Source organism: Mytilus galloprovincialis, chromosome 9 (assembly GCF_965363235.1).
Source record: "Mytilus galloprovincialis chromosome 9, xbMytGall1.hap1.1, whole genome shotgun sequence".
NCBI classification, from domain to species: Eukaryota; Metazoa; Mollusca; class Bivalvia; order Mytilida; family Mytilidae; genus Mytilus; species Mytilus galloprovincialis.
The window spans coordinates 43,079,210-43,105,655 of record NC_134846.1 but is presented as its reverse complement, the minus strand read 5'-3'; the positions used below and the strand labels follow the sequence as shown (position 1 = coordinate 43,105,655).

At 31.2% G+C, this 26,446-nt stretch overlaps 2 protein-coding genes across 3 annotated transcripts in view; one reads left to right on the top strand and one right to left on the bottom strand.

The window, feature by feature from the left end:
- LOC143045040 (filamin-A-like) overlaps positions 1-4,832 on the top strand; it is a 42,135-nt gene extending 37,303 nt beyond the window's left edge. For both annotated transcript variants that reach the window (XM_076217328.1, XM_076217327.1), the window contains exons 15-16: positions 3,318-3,509; positions 4,163-4,832. In XM_076217328.1, coding sequence (XP_076073443.1) covers positions 3,318-3,509; positions 4,163-4,353 — 383 coding nt within the window. In that variant the 3' untranslated portion in view covers positions 4,354-4,832. The remainder of the gene's footprint in view (positions 1-3,317; positions 3,510-4,162) is intronic.
- Positions 4,833-9,256: 4,424 nt separating this feature from the next.
- Positions 9,257-26,446, bottom strand: part of LOC143045038 (uncharacterized) — a 33,010-nt gene continuing 15,820 nt past the window's right edge. The window contains exons 12-27 of the mRNA XM_076217325.1: positions 23,033-23,321; positions 22,254-22,415; positions 21,309-21,470; positions 20,740-20,935; positions 20,179-20,348; positions 19,012-19,194; positions 18,380-18,610; positions 17,748-17,918; positions 17,219-17,422; positions 16,325-16,585; positions 15,758-15,940; positions 13,588-13,743; positions 12,033-12,065; positions 11,381-11,465; positions 9,990-10,082; positions 9,257-9,617 (exon numbers count right to left, since the gene is read on the bottom strand). Of these exons, the coding sequence (XP_076073440.1) occupies positions 9,452-9,617; positions 9,990-10,082; positions 11,381-11,465; positions 12,033-12,065; positions 13,588-13,743; positions 15,758-15,940; positions 16,325-16,585; positions 17,219-17,422; positions 17,748-17,918; positions 18,380-18,610; positions 19,012-19,194; positions 20,179-20,348; positions 20,740-20,935; positions 21,309-21,470; positions 22,254-22,415; positions 23,033-23,321 (2,745 nt within the window). The 3' untranslated portion in view covers positions 9,257-9,451. The remainder of the gene's footprint in view (positions 9,618-9,989; positions 10,083-11,380; positions 11,466-12,032; positions 12,066-13,587; positions 13,744-15,757; positions 15,941-16,324; positions 16,586-17,218; positions 17,423-17,747; positions 17,919-18,379; positions 18,611-19,011; positions 19,195-20,178; positions 20,349-20,739; positions 20,936-21,308; positions 21,471-22,253; positions 22,416-23,032; positions 23,322-26,446) is intronic.

The window sequence follows — 26,446 nt, the reverse complement described above, 5'->3', positions numbered from 1 at the left end:
TTATTATAGATATCAATTTGACGAACTTTAAACAAAAAAAGGAAACTAAAAGAAGCTTTTATACATGAGCGAAAGACGTACATGTTTATCACTTTTTCGTATTTTCATGATAAACGATAGGCATTTTTGCGGTTAACATTCAGTCAAAGATGTAGATGTAAAATAATTTTGTAATAACATTAAATATTTTGAAACATGAAAATAAGCTTCTCCAAGAACACAAATTTTGTTTTTGTATTTTACTGATGTTATTCTTTGTCAATCACCATCAAAGTTTAAGACTGACATATGTTATAGCAAGTAGGACACAGGGTGCGGTTGAACCGTTTACAATTTGTTTCCTATTGTTCATTTATTGTCAATATGAAAAGTTATCAATTTGTTTTTATATCTGAATATATTTTTAGAATTCCACATAACTGTAGTACTTTTAATAAAAATTTTCAAACCATATCTTGAAAAAACATTCTTCAACTTTTGCAAATATTAAATGAATTATAAAAAAAAGAATAAGCATCGGTCAATCCCGAAAGATGACATACCAAAACATAAATGCCCCACATATTCATAATGCAGTAGTTGATTATAATATTAACTAGATTTTAATCTTTATTTTCTTTTGGTGGATCAATGAAAAATCCTTACGAGGAAGAGGGGAAAGAGGAGGGGCAAGGTACGGTACTAGCAATGCACCGGATTTTGGCATAATGTGCAAGTGACGCACTACTTTTATGGAATATTTGATGCAAAAAAAACCTTTAACTGATCATAAGCTATTCAGTTTGGCTTTTTTGGTTTGTAAATATAATGACAGGTTTTTTGCTTTATTCTTCCTCATTAATTATTCATTATTCAATCCCAGTCTGTTGAGGTATATTTTTAATAGAAAAGGACATTTCGGGCAATTTGCATATATTACTTCCTCGTATGAGAACTAAATCTGGTGTAGTAGTTATCTATGTTTTTACCTGCTAGGCGCATTGAAGTCAGATAAAGACATACATAGTCATATATATTCGTCTCCGGACAAATAACTTGATGACATAAAAACCAAATATCTGTGAACAGACAATTTTGGGGTTGACATTTTTTTGGGGGAAATTTTCCAATGCAACATCAATTATTTACCAATTAAAGATGTTGCCGGATAATTCACATGTACATAAATGAAATTATGTTGATAGATATGTTAAGATGCAAACATGTATTAAAATTCTTTGAATAAATCAAGTATGTTAAAATCAAGTATATTGAAAAATCATTAGGTCATCGAAAAACAGGTCAGAAAAAAAAATGATGAAATTGTTTTCGGTGAAAGAAATGGATTTGTTAAAATGATGATGGTATACACAAAGAAATTTAAGTGTTGTGTATTCAGTTCAATATAATACATTTTATTGCCAATTATTGTATTTTTCCTCAGCTCCTCCTGGTAAGGTACACAAATTTCTATCGCTGTACAAAATAAAACAATAATTTGAAACTCTGGTTTGACAGAACGGCTTGAATCACAACAATGTAATTGTTTGGAAATGTTTATGTATTCTCTGAAAAATACGAATAAGACTTTTAATTATCAAAGATTGTAGTAAAATATTATAATAATTATTTTACCTTGAAATCTCTTCTAATTAAGATAAACTGTGTAAAACGTTTTATTTCTTAACCATCTGGAACAAAAAGTACTTATTAATTGAAATATCGATTTATTTGTGATATTTGCTATGTCAAGCCAGGGATCTGTCTTTGTTTACGTTCCTACCATTCTATTTTCGAGGTTGTACTGTTCTGAATCCATCAAATACATTCCATCATTCCTCAGAGCTGCACAATCTTTATAATTGACAGGAACCTAAATAAATGGTCATAACTATAACAGCTATAGCTCAATTACAATGGAAACTTTATGAAACAAACTTAATCATATTACATGCATCATGCGAGATATAATACTTATAATTATTGCGCAATATATATATGGTCAGCAAAAGTCCTTGTCATAAAACATTGTCATGTATTGTTCGCTATCTGTCAGCATTTAGTAAACCTAATTCTTAGTAGTTTATTCATTACCTAACAAAGAAATGCGATCACCTTTTGGTCAATTTTAACATTATTCTTTATAACATCTAATAAAGTATGTTACTTTTGTTGCTTATCGCTTCTTTTATAGCTCACTTAATGCTTATCTTATTTATTCAAAAAAATAATTACTTTCAAATTTCAATGAATATTAGATGTATAAAACGTTCTCGGACGTTATTCATAGTAATAAAAGACAGTTAATCCTGGTATCTATGTTGAGTCTAATAATAGTATCAGTTTTTTTCAATTTCTCTTATGATAAGAATCCAATTTGAAAGCTCTTAAGAAGTCTTGTTTTAGACCAAGCGTTTAATTGCTAATTTTAGTTAATTTATCTTCCCTTTACTCTTAAAACTGTTGCTTTGTGTTGCGTGTTTTATTGTTTACCCACCTCCTCTTGTCTTGTTTTGTTGTTTTTTCATGTACTTCTTTTTAGAATACATTACAGAATGCAAATAAAGAAAACGGCAATTCCTTTTTTTCAAGTTTATTATAATGCTGTGTTGGGTTCATTTAAAATTTTTAGACAACCTACCAATTTCACACGAATAAGTCATTAAAAATAGTTTTATTTTCTCTCAAACTTTACGAAGAATGTATAATGAATATGGTTTAATCGTGTATTGATTTTTTTATTTAGATTTCTGTTTAGAAAATATATTTTACTAATTTTGTGTACATTCAACTAACATTTACTTTCTTATATAAAATCATAATCCTTAAACTAGCTTTTAGTTGTATAGTGTATCATTGATTGTTGTTTAGATGATGGAATGTCAAAAGTATTGACATATTGATATACCTTAGGCAAATATCTTTTAAATTTTATTCGTCTATCACCTTGTTACCATGAGTGTATTTTTAACATAGTAGTTGCAACCCCGATTACTCTACTGACATTCTACACTATATTCAACCTCCTTCGTATTGCAAATCATAGATTAAACAGTTCATCATCATTGCAATTTTCCTTACAATATGGAAAGGGTACTTTACAATAATATCTAAATGTACTTTAACTCTATTTTTTGGCATAGACAACTTATAGGCAATTGAAAGCTGTTGAAAATGAAAACACTATGTATGTGAACATACCGAAACACAGAGATTGGACATTAAAAGTGTACGCTTTATCTCATTACATTATTTGTTATTATTCAGGTCATTTTTATTTTTGCTATTGAGTAAATCATAATATTAAGTTATAATTTTTTTTTTGTTATTGACTACAGGTTCTGGACGTAAGCCATCTCCGGTAAATGAACAGAGTACCATGGTGGTTGAAACAGTCGAGAAACAACCAGGTCAAAAATCACTAGCAAGATTCAAAGGTGACGCAGGACGAGTTGTTGTTCGTGGTCCAGGACTCAAAAAGGCAGTTCCTGGCCGTCTACAAAGCTTTACCGTTGATGTAAAGGATGCTGGTAAGGATATGTGTTCTTTCAACAGAATTATAAATCGTTTGTTATACTGTTTACGTTTTAAAAGATGTTTGCGCTCATTTCTTTAGTCAACACATAATAATCACACTACAAAGTTTGCACTTACTTTGCTAGAGAAGGTAAATTATACATCTTATATTGGATTGGGATTTGAAAGACAAATTAAAGCTTTTATTGATTTTCTACAGAAAAGCGGTTATTTCTTCATAGCATTTCAATTTAACGCTGATATGTGTGTGTGGTATCTTTCTACTTGCACAGATAACGATTGTTTTCAAATCAAACGACCCGCATTCGGTTATTAATATTCCATTAAACTCTGTTTATCAGTTTTTGAAAGTATATCATTGATAGATTGCCATCAGCTGGAAATGCATTAATTTTTGAAAGAATAGAGATCATTATTCATTATATATGATTGAAAAAAGACCAAATACACACCTATACAATCATTTGTAATATGAAATACTTCTCAGTTTTCAAACTATTTATGTAGTGTACTTATATATTTACCTTTGTTAATCCACTACAGATTGAATATAAAATAATTAATGATTTTAAGTGAGTTGTACATTATTTTAACAATTAAATACGGTTTTACATACCATTTAAAGTTATAAACGTTTTTACTTTAGGAGCAGCCATGCTTATGGTTGGAATGATTTCACCAAGTGGAATTGCAGAACCCGAGCTGTTGGTCAAGAAAAACACTAAAACTGAATTCACTGTCAGTTTCAAAGTACAGGAAGTCGGAGACCATACATTAGTTGTAAAATATGGAGATGAAGATATTCCAGGCAGTCCTTTCATTCTTCACGCAGGATAAAACATTTCAAATCTATTTACAAACATTTGTTGCTTTTTCAAATTTTCAAAAAGTTGTAATTATACAGAAATTTACGATATTTATCTTTTACCAATTGACAAAGACAACCGTGAGAATTCAGTGTACTGAAATTGTTTTATGAAATTGTACATAGAAAATCTTTTATATTCGTAACAATTAATTTATTGTATGACTATTTATATCCCTCTCCTTCCCTAGACTAGTCCCTGATTTGACATGTTATTAGAAGTTGATTATTTATATATTATATGTAAAATGATAACTAAAGCTAAATTGCATTATATTTTTGTTTATAATGTATCACTTAGTTGATGTTATTAAAATATGTGATATGAATTTTCCACATTTCAATATAAACTTTCCCTTGTGATAGTATGGAAGATATGTTGGCAACTGACTCAGATTTGAGTACAAGGATTGTTGTACTATTAACACGAATAAATGTTTACATCACCATATTATAGTGTTTGTTGAATTAAAAGAGGATTGTTATCATAAAGTCACAGTTTAGAATATTTTTTTTGGGTAGTTTGAAACAAAAAATTTAAGTATGTTTAGTTTAACTTCACATACCACATCAATGTATTACTTGGGAAGCAAAGTAATTTAAGCAAAACATTGCTTTTCGATTAGTTGGTAATAGTATATATTTGTTTACTTCAGACTAACACCAATACGATGGAGGTTAGAGAATTTAGTCATTTTGAAACATCGCAGTGACACTTGATCATATTTTGTAAAAAAAATAGTTAAACAAGGGACACCTCCTTTTTTCTTTGTTTTACTGAAAGCCATAACAACATTAATGATGAAAAACCAAAACAATCAACTAGTCTTTAGTAAGAGTATTGGACTGTTGGTGACCTTCTGCTGTTGTTTTTTTTTCTATGGTCGGGTTGTTGTCTCTTTGGCACATTCCCCATTTCCATTCTCAATTTTATTTGTAGCCCTTTTTTTAATTTCATATGTTTTGGAGTTTAGTATGACGTCTCTGAACTATATATAAGAAGATATAGTATACATGTTTTATTAAGGGCCTTCAGCTGATGCCCACCTCCGGGTAGAGGGATTTTACCGTGTTGTTAAAGCTTCGTCTGTTATCTGCCCTTTGGTCGGGTTTTTGTCTCTTTGACATATACTCCATTTCCATTCTCAATTTTACGTGTATGACACAAAATAAAAATATATGAGCTGCTTATACAAAAATTTTCACGTTTACTGCACATTCATTTGATATTTGTTTTCCATTTTACCTTTCTATTCCCAAGTGTTTTCATCAATGAGTTTCATCAATGAGGTTCAATAACTATGAATTACTCCACTCAGTAGAGATCTCATTCCGTACCATACCGTATAGTCAGCCTTCAGGTTGCAGTCTTGTAATTGACTGCTCCATAGGCTTACATGTTAAACAGCTGATCTTTGAAATAAAATAAAATAAAAATGCTACATAGAAAAACAAATTCATGTTCATATCATGTATGTTCTAATGTGAAATTGTGATTTAATCGAAAAAAAGTGGGTCTTGCCACGAAGAATAAAAAGTTACGTAACCCTGAAGTCAAAACATTATTTTTCTACTTTCTGTTTGCTGTATTTACTTGGCCGCACCACTTCCAGTGAACATGATATCCTTCCACTTTCCTGGGTTGATATCCCCCAAAAGATGCAAGATTTTTTTAAAGTCTATATATTTGTTTCAATTCAGCATAAACCTATAATCAAACAGAAAAAATTGAGTTCAGAAAAAAATTCAGAAAAAAGGCACTATTTTGTTTCCCTCCATGTTTTGACATGCACCGGAAACTGGAATTGTAATACAAGACTGGTACCTATAACAATAATGACATGTCTTAAAAAAAAAATAATCATTTACTTAGTTTCATTAAGTAGCCATATTTGAACATAAAAAATGCTATTAAAAGAACTGTTTGGCTGTATTAATAAAAATAACCCCACTATTATAGCAGTACCCCTTTCTGAAAACTGGCAAAATTTGGAAATCAGTCATGTCTATCAAATGATCTGTAAATCTAATTCTAGTCTATCTTTATGAATGTTTTCTTATTATTTGTATACTGTAAAGCTAAAAGAGTATTCTTATCTATCATTTTTATTTTTTTCCTTCTGTTTGATTGAAGCACATTCAATAGTTTACCCCTCCCCCTTTTTTTCAATGAAATCTACCCAAGTGGGCCTCTTGTTTAAGTCAAAATTGAAAAACTACCCAAAACTTTTTCATATTGAAGAATTTGCTACAATACAACTATCTGAACACAAGAAAGACCATACCTTTCTCTTTATTGCCTATACTGGTCTTTATACATGCCTACTATATCATGGATTTTAGACTGTACTTGACACACCAATGCATATAAAATTTGAAATAAAATTCAAGAAAAAACAAAATGAATACTCAAGTTGTTGTTTTTGTTAAGAATATTGATTATGTGTTACACCTAATCACAAAAATCCTTGTCACGAAGGATAGTTTTACTTTTTAAACAAATTTTTAACCCAAATATGGAAATTTCATTTAATCATGCAGTGCCGCAGACAGGAAAAGAAGTATAGACTCATGAAAAATTAATATTTTTTGAAAATCTTTTCACCAAAAGTTCATTTTATACATATTCTACCTAAATGTAAACAATTGAGCCATACAAATAATAACCCTAAAGAAAAATATTACTTTTGTATGTAGCTGTCTCTTTAATTTTTCACTAATTTTCAATAAAACAGTGCAACTAGAATTTTCATCACAAGAAGAAGATTTCATGGAATTTTTTTTATTTCTATGTTCTTTTTAATTGAAAATCATGTATGTAATTCCATCAAAATCTCAATTTGCCTAAAACTGTTGTGCTTTATATCTATAAATACTTTTGAATGGTGTCTAGTATAAAATAGCATAATTATTACATAATTTCAGTTTTTTCAGTATAACTTGATACCCCATGATTTTTTTCTCTTAAGAAGTCCTTAAATCGTGATGTTTAATCATTCTGGGCACACAAAAGTCCACATGAGCTACTTGCAATGAACATATGAAAAAATTACTCCATAGGCTTACATGTTAAACAGCTGATCTTTGAAATAAAATAATTAAAATAAAAATGCTACATAGAAAAATAATTTCATGTTCATATCATGTATGTACTAATGTGAAATTGTGATTTAATCGAAAAAAAAGTGGGTCTTGCCACGAAGAATAAAAAGTAACGTAACCCTGAAGTCAAAACATTATTTTTCTACTTTCTGTTTGCTGTTTTTACTTGGCCGCACCACTTCCAGTAAACATGATATCCTTCCACTTTCCTGGGTTGATATCCCCCAAAAGATGCAAGATTTTTTAAAAGTCTATATATTTGTTTCAATTCAGCATAAACCTATAATCAAAAAAAAAAATTGAGTTCAGAAAAAAATTCAGAAAAAAAGGCACTATTTTGTTTCCCTCCATGTTTTGACATGCACCGGAAACTGGAGTTGTAATACAAGACTGGTACCTTCAAATGTCCCGACATGTACAAATTCAAACGAGAAAACAAGTAACGGCCTAACTCATAACTATACAACTTACCAAAATATGACCAACATGAACTAACGACACCCTATAAACTACTGACATCTGATTTAGGATAGGAACATCAACATGCGGCGGGGTTCAAAATGTTTGTGTTTACTCAACCCTACCCATATATATTATGGTGTTTAACAAGTCATTAACCCAAAGACAAAACCGTGTTATACTAATAACACTGAAGTAAAAAACTTTAGAAAAAGATGAATGCATGTTGGGTGAATACATTCAAATTTTATATAGTTTGGGTCGCATTAAAAAGTAAAATCACAAAAATACTGAACTTAGAGGAAAATCAATTTGGAAAGTCCATAATCACATGGCAAAATCAAATAACAAAACGCATCAAAAACGAATGGACAAGAACTGTCATATTCCTGACTTGGTACAGACATTCTCAAATGTAGAAAAGGGTGGATTAAACCTGGTTTTATAGCGCTAACCCTCTCACTTTGATGACAGTCTCATCAAATTCCGTCATATTTGAAATGTTCATAGACATTTTCCAAGTCATTTAAACGGACATTCATACCGACAACGATTCCTCCACTCACTATGAACTGGACTCCTGATATTGTTTTGTTCGTATTGACTCGTGACGATTGGTAAATTTACACTGAAAAAAAAAAATATGAGGGACCGCATAAGAGTGTCTTAATATACCAAATGAATAACCTTGTAAACTCGGGTTTAATCAGCAGAGGTAAAATACAAACAATTTCATTATACTGTAGTTGGTTGATATAGCTTTTTTTTCGGAATCTAAGATTTTTTAAAACTTTATGAGTGGTCATGGATAAACTCTTTTCTACATTTTTTTAGAGACCTCCCTCCCCCCCAAAAAAACCCCAAACAAACAAAACTGTACAGAATACACTTTTGAAACATCTTTGTAGATCAGAGCGTTGCTGCTTATCTTAGGAAATGTGGCGAAGTTGAATTCATTACTTTCGAATATATTTACGCATGCTATTATGAGTTGGTTGACTGAATTTCAATTACGACAACAGATATGTTCCAATTGTCATAAAAATTATCCTGTCATATTTTCTTCTTAAGTGACGTACCTTTTTTCGAAACAATCTGTTTCACGCACGGAGCAGTATCAGTTATTCTTCCGGAGCACCGGAGATCACGCCAGGTTTTAAGTAGGATTCGTATTGTTAGGTCTTCAGTTTTCTATGATAGGGTTTTTGTCCTTTTGTTTGTCTTTTCATCGTATTTGTTTTGCCATGGCAGTGTATGTTTGTTTTCTACTAAGAATATTTTTCTGCACTTATGAATTATGACACGAAGACAAGATGAAGTCTTAATGAAACTTTTTATTAACTATTTGAATACAGAAACATTTAAAATATCTATCCATTATAAAGAAAAAGACTATCCATGACATTTAGACAAACTACAGTACAGATTTGTTACAAACTGATGTGATATATTTTATCATCAACAATCAACTTTAATGCCATTCAAAAATTCAGGTGTCCAACATTCCCTCTACAAGATTGACTGCTCATTGTCATCCTCCTCACTAACTTCAAACTTTGAAACAATTTTCGCTTCGTCTTGTTCCAGTGTTGTTGGCGGAGAAGAATCGTTAACTGGACTTGGAGAGTTTACTCCCAATGTGATAGTGTCAAAATCAAACCCTTCAATAGATGCTCTGAAATAAAAGAATATCGTTACAAAAGTCCTTTTTTTAATTTACAGCTGAAAAGATAATTAAATAGTCTTGAGGCAAACAGATCAAAACATTTGGATGGTTTACGTTGTATATCACTTACCGCCACTAGAAATACTACAATATATTAACATCACAAAATTTATGCAATTCTCTAGAAATAAAATTATTATTTTCTTAACATTTGTGTACTTGTCAGATTTTCTCTATCTATAATGGTTTTAAAAAAAAAAGGATAAAATTGGCACTTTCCATACACTCCTTTTTTATTCAAGAACTTCTTTTGATATATTGAGTAACGTTCATGTATTGGTAATTTAAATATGCTCATCATGTTTCTTATCGTATACTCACATTGCTGTTGGGTCTAATACAGGCTTACTAATATTATAACAGCCATCGTCCATTATATAGCCACTATCAAAAACATTACTCATTTTATACGAGCTACAAAAAACTAAGTCGTATGTAAATTAATATATAATCGCAGATCTTGAAAATACAATAGGCTTGATATCTTGCGCGTTGACCTTATTTCCGCTGTTGTAACCAGTTAAAAAATGAATTCTATAGACTATCCATGATGTCTGTAGTCAATAACGTAATACTCCAATTTTTTATCATATCATGCCGATCATTGGTATTTATATAAGTAAATACATCATTTGGCTACCACGTTGTCAATGCACGAAACTACTAACCTTTTTGTCGGAATACAACATGTTATCTTCATGCCGTCTATGACGTAAGGAAACTAGAACTAGCAAGGCGACTAACATTTTCTTAACATACTTAAATGAATTTATTGACTTATAGAACATTGTAAGGTTTGACGTATCTCGATCTCTGAACCTGTCTAGAACAGCCAACTTAGTTGAAATTGATATTTAGAAAATTTCTTTTAATGTATAAGTGAGGTGACAAAGCGACACGAATGACCCAGTTTCAAAAAGTTGAAAAATCTGTAATTTCAATAACACATGTGAACACAAACATGATGGTAGTCTCACATATCAAAAATCAGCTCAAAATGTGAAGACGTTTAGAAAAAAAGTCTGTTTAACTGTGATTTTCAACAATTTTCAAAGTTGTAAATTTTGGCCAAAATTAACGGAGCGGAACAAAACTTAAACTTGATCTGTAACTCATCTTGGTTAACTCACATGCAAAAATTCATCCCAATATCTAAAAGAGTTTATATAAAAAAGTCCGTATAACTGTGATTTTCAACAATTTATCAAAGTCCAAAGCCCGTCATTTCAACAAAAATTAGCGGAATGACGGAATGACAGAATGACAGAATTTCGGAATGACGGAATTTCGGAATGATGGAGTTACGGAATTTCGGACTTACGGACAAGGGTAAAAATATATGGCACCGACAACTTCGTTGCGGGGTCATACAAATCAATTCCGACATAGATATTAGTTATCAGTGAATTTGTTAGATTTATATCCCATGGTTTTATAATATATTTTATAGGATATCATGCACTTTTTGAAGGTTTTTGAATTAAGGCCCTGGTTCTGGTTAATCAGGAAAAATGTATATATGAGCAAGTCCAAAAAATTGAATGGCATGGCACTTTTTACGATTCTAAAATACATGTTGCTTATTCCGGAAAGAAGAATTAGTGTTCTCATGGATTCTTTGACTTATGTAAATCGCATTTTCCGCAGATTAAAACATATCGTTTTATTTGCCACAATGCAAGTGTAAATTAATACTACATTATTTAACATACCCCTTTTGTCTGCAATACAACACAATAGCACCCACCAAAATACCAAGTATAGTACAACTTGTACATACTGCTAATATAATGCTCACTGAAATGAAATTATAAAATAACTTTAATATCAGCATCTGTTTTTGTACTGTAAAAACATAAATCTTACTTACAGCTTAAACTAGTTGATGTGGATCTTGTCATGTTCAATATATATCTAAAGCTCTAATATAATAGTTAATTAATTGTGAAAAAAAAATCAACGCGTCTGAAAATTACAAATATGTAAATTGTCGCTAAACTCTAGTACTGTTAATTTTTTTTTGCTCAGATTAATTAATTAACGTTTAATAAGATCAACAATTAAAACTTAAATTGCTTTAAACGTGTGTCCCTTCAGCTTGCGTGTATATGTCGGGATTTTATATACTATTCAACGGTCACGAACTACCTAATTTTCATAACAACAGCTTTGATAGTCATGATTGCTGTTTATTATTTTACGACACGCCATAACGCTCACTAAAATGAAAGCCATTCACTAACACGGTCGGTTCAATAAACACCTGTAGGTAAAAAAATAATATGTAAAGACTTCTCTGTGTGTTGTATTAAAAAGGATGTACACAAGTTTATAGATTAAAGACATATTAAAAAAAATACTCACAAGTATTATCTTCATCAGATATTGGTAATGGTACTTAAATATAAGAAACAAAGTCATTTACAACATACAAAAGAATGAAATTGCTATCACGAAAATAAGAAGAAACCGTTTAAAGTTTTAATAAGAAATTCCGTATAGAAGTTTTCATGAACTTTGTTCAATATCTAATGTCTCTTTAATTTGATAATATGAAATACCTCAAACGCCACTGATGTCACAATATCGGTCCAATGTAATAAAATGTGCCTTGGTAACCCCAAATTGTACCCATTGTTAAATTGCTAAATACATTAATGAATGTTAATTTTCTACCTTTTCTACTTTTTTTTGATTTTTGAATCTTTTAAAATGTTATTCTTTTATGTATTTTTTTGTCAATTTATCCATTTGTTATAACCAAATATAAACAACATTTAAAATGTTGGTCACTGTTAAAGTAACTACTAGATTAAAACACTCCAATGATTTCCAATTGATGTGTAAGAATTGACTCCCATTCATCGGTATAATACTCTTCTCAGCAAAATTCAAATGTTTTAAGAAAAAAATCGCCCCGAAAAAACTACTACAGCTCATAAAGGTATGTCTGCGTTGCCAACACAGGTCTACTTTCATCTTCAGCAATACACAATACAAACAATGTAGACAAGAATAGACTTATTGCCAAAAATCTTTAATATGTTTAACTTGTTTCACTGAATATATTTTACGGTCGGCACTTTTTTTTTACACTTTCTATCTTTTTAAACTTTGTCAAAAACACAGAAAAAGTAAGCCATTGGCATTTCAATTCAATCATATATGTTTGAATCACATAACCACATTGTACTAGTTGCTGATTTTGGCTTTTTGATTTGTGTATCAGTTTTTTTTATGGTTCACAAAATAGGCAAACATGCAAATTGTCATATAAGAGAATGAATCACCTGATGTTAAGGCCTTATTTGAAGATCTTGTTGTGCTGATAATTTTTTTCTCTTTAACGTGACTACTAGCTATAGTATCTTTGTGTTCCAGTTTTCGAAATTTTTGGCAAAACACTCAGAATGGGTAAAATTTAAAAATCATCATTTTAAGAAAAAAAAACTCCAATGAGGTGTCGACTGATGAAATTTGCAAAACTATTGACTCGTAGTTTTTGTTTTCTGATTTTTATTTGCTATCTATAGTGTTTATTTGTCTATCATGGGTTTTCTGATGAAATACAAAAATGCAAATACAGTAAAGTATCCTTCCTTTGACTGCATTATGCCCCAATGTTCTATGTTTAGTCATGTTAGCCATGTTGATTGGCAGGTGGGGTCATTAGTACACATCTTTTGACAAAGAGACTCAAATGATGAGTATGGATGAGTTTGATTCAAATTGAACCAATAGATTTACAGGAGTTTTTTGTATTGTTTTACGAAGAGCGACAACTTTCTGTGACACACTACAGACGACTGATGCCAAGTTTTGAAAGAAAATGCAGGCGAAGTGAGCTTATAAGGTCGTTATGTTAAAAGAGCAGAGAAAAACTAAGCAAAATCATTCATATTTGTTTTATCATACATACCACAACAGTCATCAATAGAAACAGAGTCCGTTCCTTCTGTAGTCATTCCCTTAGGACATGACAGACAGAACGTTTGGCCATCTTGATCTTGATATGTGCCTTTGTTACATGACAGACATTCATTATTTGAAGCGAAATGGCCAATGCTACAAGGTACTATAATAAAGAAGCAAAGAATTGCAAAGTGGAGTTTATTATAAATTACAGTTACATATAAATGCGTGGAAGAAAGACTATTACAGTTTAGTAAAAATAAAAAAAGTTAAGAATACGCTCGTATGGTTACATTGTATAATGAAATTTCGAGCCTAGCTTCATTTAGGCATTCTATCCGATATAACAAATAACCGGAACCAATGCAGAACAAACAACACTTATTTTTAACACTTATATTGACAATAAGCTTGATTTTAGGGGAAAATAAAATACTCTTCTTTGATCGAACTAGTTGTTTAAAGACTGTATAACAGAACTGTTTCATGTCTGAAAAGAACTATCAACATATAATGCCTATCGCAATAAATAATTTCGCCTTTTTTATCCGTCATAAAATATTGAAATAATAAATGCACGCAATAATTTCTGAATTTAAGGTCAGAAACTCATCAAAGATATCATGATTGGAATTTTATATTTGTGCGTCTGACACATTTCGTCTGCAAAAGACCCAACAGTGACGCTCGAATAAATAAAAAGATAAAAAGCCCAATAAAGAACGAAATTGAAGGTCATTGAGGACCGAAAACCCCTAAAAGTTTTGACAAATACAACTAAGGTAATCTATTCCTGAGGTAGGAAAGCCTTATTATTTCAAAAATTCATTCAAAGTTTTGTGAACAGTTAATTCATAATTATGACGGTTTCCGCTGGCGATTATAATTCGTCATTGAAAGAATTTGGCGAAAGAAATATATATATAACAATTTATTTTCAATCATCTTGTTTATTTACTTTTTTCGGTTTCTCGGAGTTTACCTGATCGGACAATACTCGGAATTCACCTTGAACTCTTTAAGATTTTGACAGAAAATCAATAATCAGCTGATTGCGGTTTATAGATATCGACAACAAAGGACTAATTAATAAAGGTGTTGATTGTATTGTTTGACAAAACGATATGGTTAAATGGCGTCCGTCACATGTCACATAAAGAATGTAATAACCATTTTGCGACGCACGTGTTTGAAGCAAAATTTTGACGTCTCCTCTCCTTCTTTTAATGATAGACCAGAAAAGAAAACTATTATTATGTCAAAAAATGTTCAAAAGCAAGAAAAATCTGATTTAAAACTTTATCCTTTGACTTTGATATAGATATTTGATTTGAGTGGGTACTTTAAAGTCGTTTCAGTGACACAAGTGTTTCAAGCATATTTTTGCTTCTCAACTTTTTCCTTTACAATGGTCTAGAAAAGAAAACTGTCGTTATGAAGAAATCTATTCAAAAGGTTGGGAAGATCTGGGATCAACCTCTCGGATGAGAGTAAACCCTTTAGTGTAATGACTACACCTTAAATGAGGGATCAATTTCTAGTGATAAACACTTTTGTTTTGTTGTAAAAACCACTTCTTAGTACAAAAGGGCACATATTAATATTTTGAAGAAACTTTCCCAAAGAACTTTACATCTTTCTGGTGTAATATGGTTAAAACATGTCCAAGAATTTTGTAATATTCCGGGACTTATATCTTCTTTATTTTTAAAAGTAAGTGGCCCCTTTCTTTTAAAGTTGTTCAAGATATAACAAATTTTCCCCGTTATCAGTTACAAATAAAGTTCTTCTTTTTAAAAGTAAGTGTTTAGTGTTACTCGTTACAATATAGACTCTAAGATAAGTTTGAGAGAATAATAATGGACAACAATAGGACAAACTCATCTTATTTAGGGGGTGGGGAAAAAAAAAATTTTTAAACAAAAATATATATATGTTACTTGGCGAAAAAAATAATAAAGTGGCGAAAGAGGTGGCGTAAAAAATAATTGACCAAGGGGACACCCTGATTATGACAATGTCAACGATAACAAAAATGCTGGCTACTTACTTGGCTGGTGATAATAGACATAAAATAAAGCGGTATTTCGTTTTGCAAATAGATGTGCTTTATCTAAACAATTTACCAAAACACCTATCTAAAAAAATATAATGAAATATCTAGGGAAAATATTTACCGCAGTATGCAATAACAGGAACTGTGCCAGATGGACAATTTAAACTGATTGCAGATGTAGAACTATTCTGAACAATTTTATATATTATACTATTTTGTTGAAAATCTAACTCAGTTCCGTTTTCCAATGATTTAAGTTCGGTGACGGCGTCTCCAAATCCATAAACACAGGTCTCCAGTCCATCTGAAATTTAAATCATACATTTGTTACATCGAATTTGTTTAAGTAAATTCTTCCTGTCTTGACGTTATTCATTTAAAAATAAGGAAAGGTTTTATGATTGCAAATGAAAAAAAAAAAATCCACCGAAGTTCAAATATAGTGGAGTCAAGCAAATATAGGCAACCATACAGTCTTCATCATGTTCAATAATGAGATAAATCCATACCGTATAGTCGGCTACAAGTTCTGACATAAAGAATATGAAACGACAAACACTGTTGTGATATTCAATTGTTAGCGGTTAGTATTGATAATTATAATCTTAACTAAAACAAAAATGTCACCGTTTTTTTGAAACTGGTCTAATAATGACATACTATACATTTTGCTATTTACAATACTTACGTGTAGTTGTATCGCATGTTAATTTCACTGTAAAACCCACAGAAGAGTTAGTGTCTAGATTCTTTAGTGGAATGTCGCAATTTATAACTTCATTGCTGGTTATGGTACAGATGTTTGACGTCACACATGTAAGTTGCAGGGCAGCTGACTCAATTATAGCCGTTATGTTGTTTTTGACATCGGCAGTGGAAGACGTATCACATCTCTCCATGTCATAATATGCTGTATGATTGACGTGAATTTTTGTTGATGGAATAATCTCTGAAATTATAATCAGACAGTAACACATTTTTATTTTGGGAAAATTATGCAATTTTTTTTTTAGATCGCTGATTATTTAAACATTATACGGAGTCCTCCATTATGTATCATACTTGCATAGATATAACTTTCATCACTGTTGTAATTATATATTACAAATCATTTTGTTTTAATGAATTACCTCCCTTTGTATTTGTAGTATATCTAGTATCATGATCGGACATAACTATTAGCCTAATCTTTGAAATGATTATTATATTTTTGTGTATAAATAATTTAAACAGCATTCTGGTTTAGTCAGATAAAAGTTTTAACAATAGAACCTTAGATACTGCCAATCATAAAATTTTCAAACCATTCGGATATAAGAAATATAGTTCTTCCTTAAACTATCTCTTTGTCAACAAAAGTCTTGATAATACATAAGAAAAATTGCAGGATTTAACAGAAATGTTAGATATCATAATAGACTTCAACAAACTTTTTAAGATAGGTACCCCGAAACTCCAAAACGTTAGTTTGATTGACAACCATAGTATTAATCATGTTAATATATTTCGTTTTTTAAATTCTACAATCCTATCAAAAAGGTCAAATTGCACATAAGTTCAAAGAATAAGACAATATATGTACCTGTACAGTAAGGTAGTCGACCATACGGGTTATCACTTGTCTGAAAATCCCAATAGTAGTACGTTTCATTTCCACACACATATTCTTCTTTAACGTCATGGTCAAAGTCAAATCCTTCGTCGCAACTAAGTACACAAGTTATTGTGTTGCTGTTATTAACACACGACAATGATGAGTTACCTGGTTCAACTAACTCTGTACATACTAAAGAAAAGACAGAGGGCAATTATTTTATCATATAGCATATATCAGTTCATAATTTCAGAAAAGCAAATCATACAATTAAGAATGATTTATATTTCTTTCTAATAACTTATTTTACTTTTTGTTGGTGCTGGTGATTTTATATCTTTAACCCTTCGAATTCTCAACTGGTGCTACATTTTTAGAATATTTTATTTCCAAGCTAATGTCTTCAGATAAAAAAGATACTTGCCAATATGATCTACAATATAAAAATGTACTGACAACTGACGCATTTATTACTTTTCAATTTTTAGAATTTCAAGGTCAAAGGACCTGGCAGTACCTCGACAAGGTTCTAAGCTGCATATTTCAATTTCTGTATCTGATCCTTCACACATTTTCCCTCCATTATCTGGAAGGGGATCTGCGCATGCCCGCCAACGTTGGATTGTACCATTACCACAACTTACGGAACATTCTGTCCAGTTATCCCAGTCCGACCAACTGCCGTCAACTTAAACAAGAAATTTATCATTACAGACAATGTATCGAGAACTTTCTTAAAAATTAAAATATCACTTGATGAAAGATATGCACAATTTATCATAAAATTTCCTTCAAAATTAAAATATCCCTTGATGAAAGATATGTCACCAAGGCATTCGGTTTGTAAACACCTTAATCAGGAATTGTCGAATCAAAATATATTGAGGCCAACAATACTGGATGAGCCGTATGACCAAAAAACCTATTTATATAATATCATAGATTCGAGGAACAAATATGGTAGAAATTAAGTTTACACATAATGAAGAAATATATTTAGTAAATAAAAAAAAAACTCAGTTCTGTTTGAATTACTTCAATCATATTTTGCATTATGATATATCCTCTTTTGAAAAATTAGGAATGGAATAAGTTGACCATAAATCTACTGATTCAGTTGTCATGGTCATGCCTTCGAAAAGATCTTACCCATTGTAATTTCACATAACTCTCCTGTGTACCCATATTCGCATGAACACGTATAATAATTCACTTCATCTATGCAGGTTGCATTATTCTGGCAGACATGTACAGCACAGTCATCAATATTTATGTCACAGTCACTGCCCGAAAAACCAATATCACAATCGCAAGAATATCCCCCAAGTTTGTCAGTACAGCTTCCATTTAAACAAGGATTTATTTGGCACTCATCATAATCTGTAAAAAAATTACCACATGTTTCATCGAACTGAGTTCGATCAAAGATATCAAAGTGAAAAAAGTAAGCGATGGAACTATTTTACACGTACCAACTAAAGAATATGAGTGCGTCTTTCTGAAAAACATTAAACAATAATAAATCTGCATATACCTAACCAATTTACCAACAATGTATGTTTTTAACTAAAAAAAGGTTAAAGAAGAAACCACAAGCATTCCTCTGGTCACCTTTGTTTTAGCTGTTGTAAAATACGTTTTGTATTTTATGTTGTCTCTTTTTGAAGAGTTTCTTTTTTTTTGTCAGATATGGTGTACGAATTATTATAGACGGACTTTCAGTAGGAACTAAGTTATATAACCATTACCCATAACAACACTATACATAGATATATACTTGCCATCACATTTGGAGGGAATATTTATGTACGCATTCATTAGATTGCTATAAACAAACTCATTCCAGTTGACGAATCCGGAAGACACACCTTCACTTTTACATTGAGAATACCTATGTTCATTATTCATATACTCTTGCTGGGGAACTATGCTGAACTGTGAAATAGCTCCCATGAAGTCATCACCTGCAATAATATAGAATCAGGACTGTAATTCTCTTGGAATATCACTATTTTAAATTGAAAGTCTTTCAAAAAGATAGGGAAACAATGATTGATCATACAAGCTAGTCAATTTAGCTATAAAATATATTTATCGATTCAAATAAAAAGCGAAATATAACAAAGGGAGAAAGTTGAAAATAAAAGCCATGGCTTAAAACAGAAAAGACAAACAGGCAAACAACAGTTAAGAAAACACAACATTGCTAACTATATATTGAGAAACACGAAACCGAACACTGGAGGTAATATCATGTGCTCTATAAGAGTAGGCAGATTCTGCTCCGCATGTAAAATCCATCGTGTTGCTCAATGACGCAAATTATCCAACAACGCAAATGAAGGTAAATATAATAAAAATGAGAAATTGTATGATTGCCATTGGGGAAAATATCAACAAGTTATCTAATAACGTAGATATAAACAACTTAAGTTCACTTACTGGTTCATTGTGGCACTCTGTTAATGGTTTCATAGATAAACAATGCTATTGCTTAAAAACTTGTTTCTCTATGCAATACCTGAATTACCTAGCTTATTTTCCAAAGAATTAACAAAGACTGACATTATTAACTTACAATAATGTATTATAATGATAAGAAGATGTTCAATGATTTAGATAAATGCTCTGTATTCTAAATAGCCCCGAGTCCCATTTAGTTTAGTGTTGAATCGTAACTAGTACTGCACAATAATTTCTTCAACTGCAAGACGATTGTTGATTTCACGGTTATGTTTTACAATCGAATGCAGTCAAAACAATATCTTGTAAACTATGCTTTGGCATAACTGTATGAATACTTGTTGCTTCCAAATATACAAAGTAAATTCAGAATGTTGTGTACAATTTTTCAAAAAGTCAACTGATGATATGGGTACTTTCATAAGGACAACTAAAAGTTTTAAACATCATTCTATTTTTAAATCTGCTTACAAAATTAGACATACCTCCTAAAGTTATATTCAAGTCAACATCTTGGGAAAAGTTAACGTTGCTTTCATATAGTTTATGCAGTTCTCCATCAACAAATAATGAACTATCATTTGTGCTTATATGTAATGCAATGTGAAACCATTTCTTTGACAAATCAAGACCATCAAAAGCTTCAGATGAGTTTCTGTTAAATAAAATAATTATACATACATAATACAATGTAAATCAATGTATCAAATAAAAACAATGTATTTCCCCTAAGTTTTTTTTTAATGTTGACCCTTACCGAAAACGTGAATCATGGTTGGATTCGTTTACTTTTCGAATTCACGTGAAGATGCAATAAAGAATATGGTTCCCTTCATTGGTACATCATATCATTTCGGGTTTTTATGCACGTGTGCATAGCCTATCAATTTAGGTTGTGTGATCAATATTCATTTTAATTTTAATTTTTGTTTTTTACTGATACTTTAAACTGTCTAGCTGCATTTAACAAATTCTCAACTAGAAAATATTAGATTAACATATGTTTTTTTTGTGTAAAATAACGGGAATGCTAGAATCATACATACATGTTAATAGTTAAAAAAGCAGACGTCAATTCAATGTGGTCAGATGCAGAAGAATCTACGGCGAAAATAGTTCCTCTGCATAAAGTTTGACAGTGTATATGAAAAGTCAACACAAATGGTGTTTGAAGTGGAATGCCAGTTATTTGCAGCTCTGTGTAAGCAGATTCTGTGCTGTTTGGAAAAACAACATCGTAATCTGAAAAAAGGTCATTTAACATGATCTATTAAAAATCAGTTGGACAATGGTATGATAAATGTGAAAATTATTTAACAGCTAAAAATATATGCTCATATAAACGAAAAACTAGTGTTCAATGCTTTGAATGACATAATAAAAGAAACTTAAACTCTCATCAAATTCGACACTTTCGTTAAATATTTAAATCTAAAAGTCATTGATTCAAGTTAAGATCAATAAATCTTAACATCTTTAAAGAATAGGAATTCGTATTCATTTTCGATTGTTATAATAGTATCAAAGTGTGTTGAATTTGTACTGTAACAACTAATATTGTAGATTTTTGAAAAAATTCAATAATAAATTAAAGCCAGTAAATCCGATATCTTACCAACACAGTTCGACACATTGTCACTTTTCTCCATCAATGTGATGCGATTTCCTGGACATTGCTTACAAACTGTAGAACCATAGTCGCTCTCGTAATAACCAACATCACATTCTACACATGGTGGGATACCAGTCAGAGACCAGGTACCAGGTTCACAAGCATCTGCAATACAACAAATGCTTTAAATTCGTGTTGTAACAAACCTATTTATTTGCTAAAGTCTTTTAACGATGCAAACGAAGTAAGTGAATTAGTGTCTAATTATCTAGTTTAATTACTTTGATTAAAATAACAAAACGTAAACCAAAAAAAAAAAACCCAACCTAACCGATGCATTGGCTAATATTGTTCTCATTCGTTACTATTTTGGTATCATCGCATATGGTATTAGGCGATCAAACAAACTTAATGTACGTTGATCAATTTAATTCGTTTTTTTAATTGAGCGTTTATGATAATAATCGGTACCATATGAGAATAGAAACATTTCGGCCAATGCGATGTATCCTTATTAACCTTATAACTACATGCTGTCTTTTGAGATAAAATAATCTCAACAAGACAGATGTTCAATCGATACAATTTTTTTGACTGCAGCTATATATCTTAAAATAAAATATACCCAAAACGTAACCTCACAAATAAAAAACTAATACAAAATTAGTTGAGAATGTCATTAACGCCTAACCTAAGATTTATTCAGGTAAATCTTACATCAAGACCATGTGCTAAGTTTGTTAAAAGAAATATGACTAAAAGAAAGATGTGAATTGTTCTAACATGTCGTTTCCTTACATATTAGTTTATAATATATACTTGGTAATAAAATATTAAAAAAATATGTTTGAAACATTTGAAAACCAAACTTATGACAATTGTCTGATTAAAGTATACAAATTTGCTATGGCACTCATAATTATTCTTCTGTCATACACATAACAGTACCTTCGCATTCGAATAAATCTTTAGCACCAATTCTGGCTGTTGTCTGAGTATATGGACACGGGATACAGTCATCCTGAGCAAAATGTGGTTGGTAAGATCCTCTGGAACATGTACTACAGGCATTTGAACTGCCATCATAAAACGTGCCTTCTGGGCATGGTACTTATAAAATATAAAAGGATCATGCTTAAAAGGCAAAATAGGGGAAACAAATGCATGTCTTTTAGAATAAACTTCATAATTACATATATTATCGATTTCAATACATCTTCAGTGGAGTTATTTTTCAATTAGTTGATCTCAAGTCACAGTCATAAATTATTAGAATATTCAACGTTTTAAAAAATAGGACTGGTTTAAAGGCATTATAAAGTCGCTGCAATTTGTGTACCGAAACTTGCATATTCTGGAAAATCTCTATTAATTTCTTATTTCAAAAAACCATGATGAAAAAAATCTAATTGTGGATAACTCAAATGACTTTATCAGTATTTACTCGTATCACTGTGCAAACAAATTTAGTTGTATGTAAAGAAAAAAAACATCATAATCATAATATCATTTTTTTATGTTTATACAATAATTTCTAAAATTATATTTCAAGCAAATTCTGTTAATCGGAAAGTGACTTTTTTTTTTTACAAAATATCCGTTTACTTCATGAATGGAAATATGAAGTAAGTGGTCATATTATCTCGTCAGCTGTTTTGTTTTATAAAGAATGGAGTTTATTTGATATTCTGTAAATTCATAAAAGCTATTATCAAAATTGGACTTACCACAGGCAATAAAAGTATTGAATACAGGAACAGAATTTGCAGGGCAATCTAAAAGTAATTCATTTGATGTCATTTCAAGAAGATTAGCGTACTGGTCATCGCTGGTGAGAGTAAAGTTGTCCGATTTTAGATCTGTTTCAAGGGAGGTAAAAAACTCTGTAAAAGTATTCACTTCAGCTTCATATTGCTGTGATGTAAAAGTATCATTTCCGGACTCGAAATAAATTTCTGTACTGATGATCATGGTATCTGTTGTTGACCTTTTCTTCTGTTTTTCTGGACAAATCACCTGTGTTTAGAACGATTACACAAGTTGAAAAACGCAAAGTTATCCGGGAATGCAAAATAAAAAAATAAAAAATATTTGTGGATGTAAACATAATTTCTGATGTTCTAAAGCGATACCACGTATTATTTCCGACGATAAAGCAGACGTTGGAATTTGAATAGAGATAAATTTATACGATTGGTGGCACATGAAAAAAAAAATTGCCTATCTTCCAGAGCACCTGATACTATACTATAGAATATATATAAATTGGGAAAGTTTCAAAGTGTCAAAAACCGACCAAAAAGCAGTTAACAGTCGATGGCCGTTAACAGGTCTTCAACAGAATGAGAAAATCCAGCACCCATAGGTTGACTTAGCTGGCTCGTAGATAAAAATCTACACTAGTTCAACGAAAATGCACGTCATACTAAACTCCAAAACATATGAATGAACTCAAATTAAAAATGATAGGCCAGAGGCTCCGGACTTTGGATAGGCAAAAGAAAAGTGGTGTAGTTAAACATGTTAAGTGTTATCAACCTTATACCTCTAGTCAACATAGAAAAAAAAACTCACAGCAATACGCACAGTAAAACTCAGTTCAAAAAGCCTAGTTCGAATTCGTAATTCCGGTGCTTTGGTTTTCAGAGTTTTACTTTGTGCTTTTATATTTCTCATTTAATTTGATCAATCAGTAATTTCTACTCTAGACTTTGTCATGAAAACTGCTTATCAATTCTTTGCATTTATTTTAGAAAATTAAAATTCAAATGACAGATGTTTTACCAATTTGTACATTGTCTGAGGGCTAGACTAGAGATTATTGCCAATTCATTAATACTAGATGCCAAATTATCTAATACATATTATCACCGAGTAAGGTCCTTTTTAAAATTACTCGGTTGTTTTTGGCTTCGTGTTGCTCAGTCTTTAGTTATTGTTAAGTTATTTTTCGCAATTTTTATCGAATGCCATCTCGATTATTTTGTTCGACTTAGAGTTTGAACGATCCTTTTGTATCTTTTACCTATTGATAAACTGCTCCAATAGATATATTAGGGACATTTTCGAAGTAATTATGGTGACAATAACGAATTTGTACTCGATAAAATGTGTTTTAACTAATCACTAGCAGCATATTTGGCGGTCTTAGATACTACTCAGACACGAAAGGAGCCATCTGCTTTGCTATTTTACGTATAGTGTCCTTCTCCTTATTGTGATAATTGGACTGTGTAGTCGTATAGTAGGTGAAGTATTCATACAATGAAAGGTTTTCCATGTCGATACTTCCGGTTTTGTGCCTTCTGGAGCTGAGTAATTCCACAGCTTTCTGTTTATTGCTCTCATGTGTTTTCTAAATTGATTTTATGAGATTTTAACATCACTAAATTACTGAAGCCATGATTTGAAGATCAATTGGCATCATGTAAAATCATAAAAATATCGAACTCCGAGGAAAATTCAAACGGAAAGTCCCTAATCAAAAGATTCATGCGTTTCAGAACAAAAACAAGAACAATCATAAATGCAAGAAAAAGAGAACACGGTCTACTTCAGGGACTCCATTTTTGCAACCACTCGAAAATGAAGTTCTGTTCAATAGGAAGAGGTAAAAAGTAAAATAACAAAAATATCGAACTCCGAGGAAATTTGAAAACGGTCAAGGACAGTCTATTTGAAGATGTGTGTTATGAGAATGATTGCCGTTATAATTATAATTGATTTATAATCACCTATCAGTGTCACTAAACTGGGATGCGTTCAATATAGTAGCAGCTACGTAGTGATGCGTAGATTTTGACTATTGAACGTGTAGCTATAGTCTAGCTGTTACATATATATTGATAGAAGCTACGTAGCCGCTATTTAGATACAATGATAACCTCATTGGTTGATATCTTTGGCGGAAGTACATGTGATACATCCTCATTCTTTCAATATCCAAGCTGTGGGAAGGTCGTGCTCCACGTGTTGTCGGCAAAGTAACTATATTCTTTAACTTTTACTTACATTTGCCTTGGTGGCAATATAGCCTTGGCGGCTTTAAGACCTTGGTGGTCATATATATATGCCTTGGTGGCAATAGACCTAGGTGGTCATTTATAAATGCCTTGGTGGCAATAGACCTAGGTGGTCATTTATATATGCCTTGGTGGCAATAGACCTAGGTGGTCATTTATATATGCCTTGGTGGCAATAGACCTAGGTGGTAATTTTTATAATTTTTTACATTTGCCTTGATGGCAATATTAAATTAAAAATACTAGCATTGGGGGCGTCAAGACCTTGGTGGTCATTTATATTCGCCTTGGCGGCTTCTTGATAGAACTAGATGGTAATGTTTGACCTTGGTGGCAAAATATTTTGGGATTTGGACCTTGGCCCGGTAGTTATTATCAACCCAGGTGGTCAGATATTTGTTATGCCATAAACGTAGGGCAAAGTGCTATCGCTATATAGAATATATGTGGAAGTGGGGTCTCTGGCCATTTTGGAGACCTGTAATTGAAAGGAGAATAATAAATTGTTTATAGCTGAAATAGTTTCTTTTGAGTGTTGTGGACTTTTCATTGATCATTACATCGTACATACTGATAGAAAATGCTCTTTAAAGACTTGGTTAAAAAGGAATAGAAATATTGAGAAAAAAAAGTGGAATAATTTAGTGTGACATGTCACTTGATATTATTGTTGTTAACCAGAGTGATGTGTATTGAATTATGAGGTGTCTTCGTCGAGGTCCGCGTTCAGCGGTCTGTTTGATTGTAAAAAAATTTGAATAGAATGTATTTGTTTTCAGATGTTGTTACCTCTGATGACTGAAGGAGAAGCAATATGACATTGCACGATAATTCATGTCAATGAGTTCAAATAACCTAAAAGGAAAGGATTTTTCTGATCAGATATGGTGAGAACAAATTGCAATTAATATTGAAGTAATGTTTTGATTTCTGAAGATATTAATTATATAAAAAAATAAATTAAAAAAAAATGATTTGGAAAAATACGGATATAACACTAAATTATGTATGTCTGTGTTGAGAAAGGCAGAAGATGTCAATATGGCACGGTATTTAAAAAAAATGTGATGGAAACAGCTTTATCAGTAATTCTAATAATTTGTCCGTAATTTCATGTTT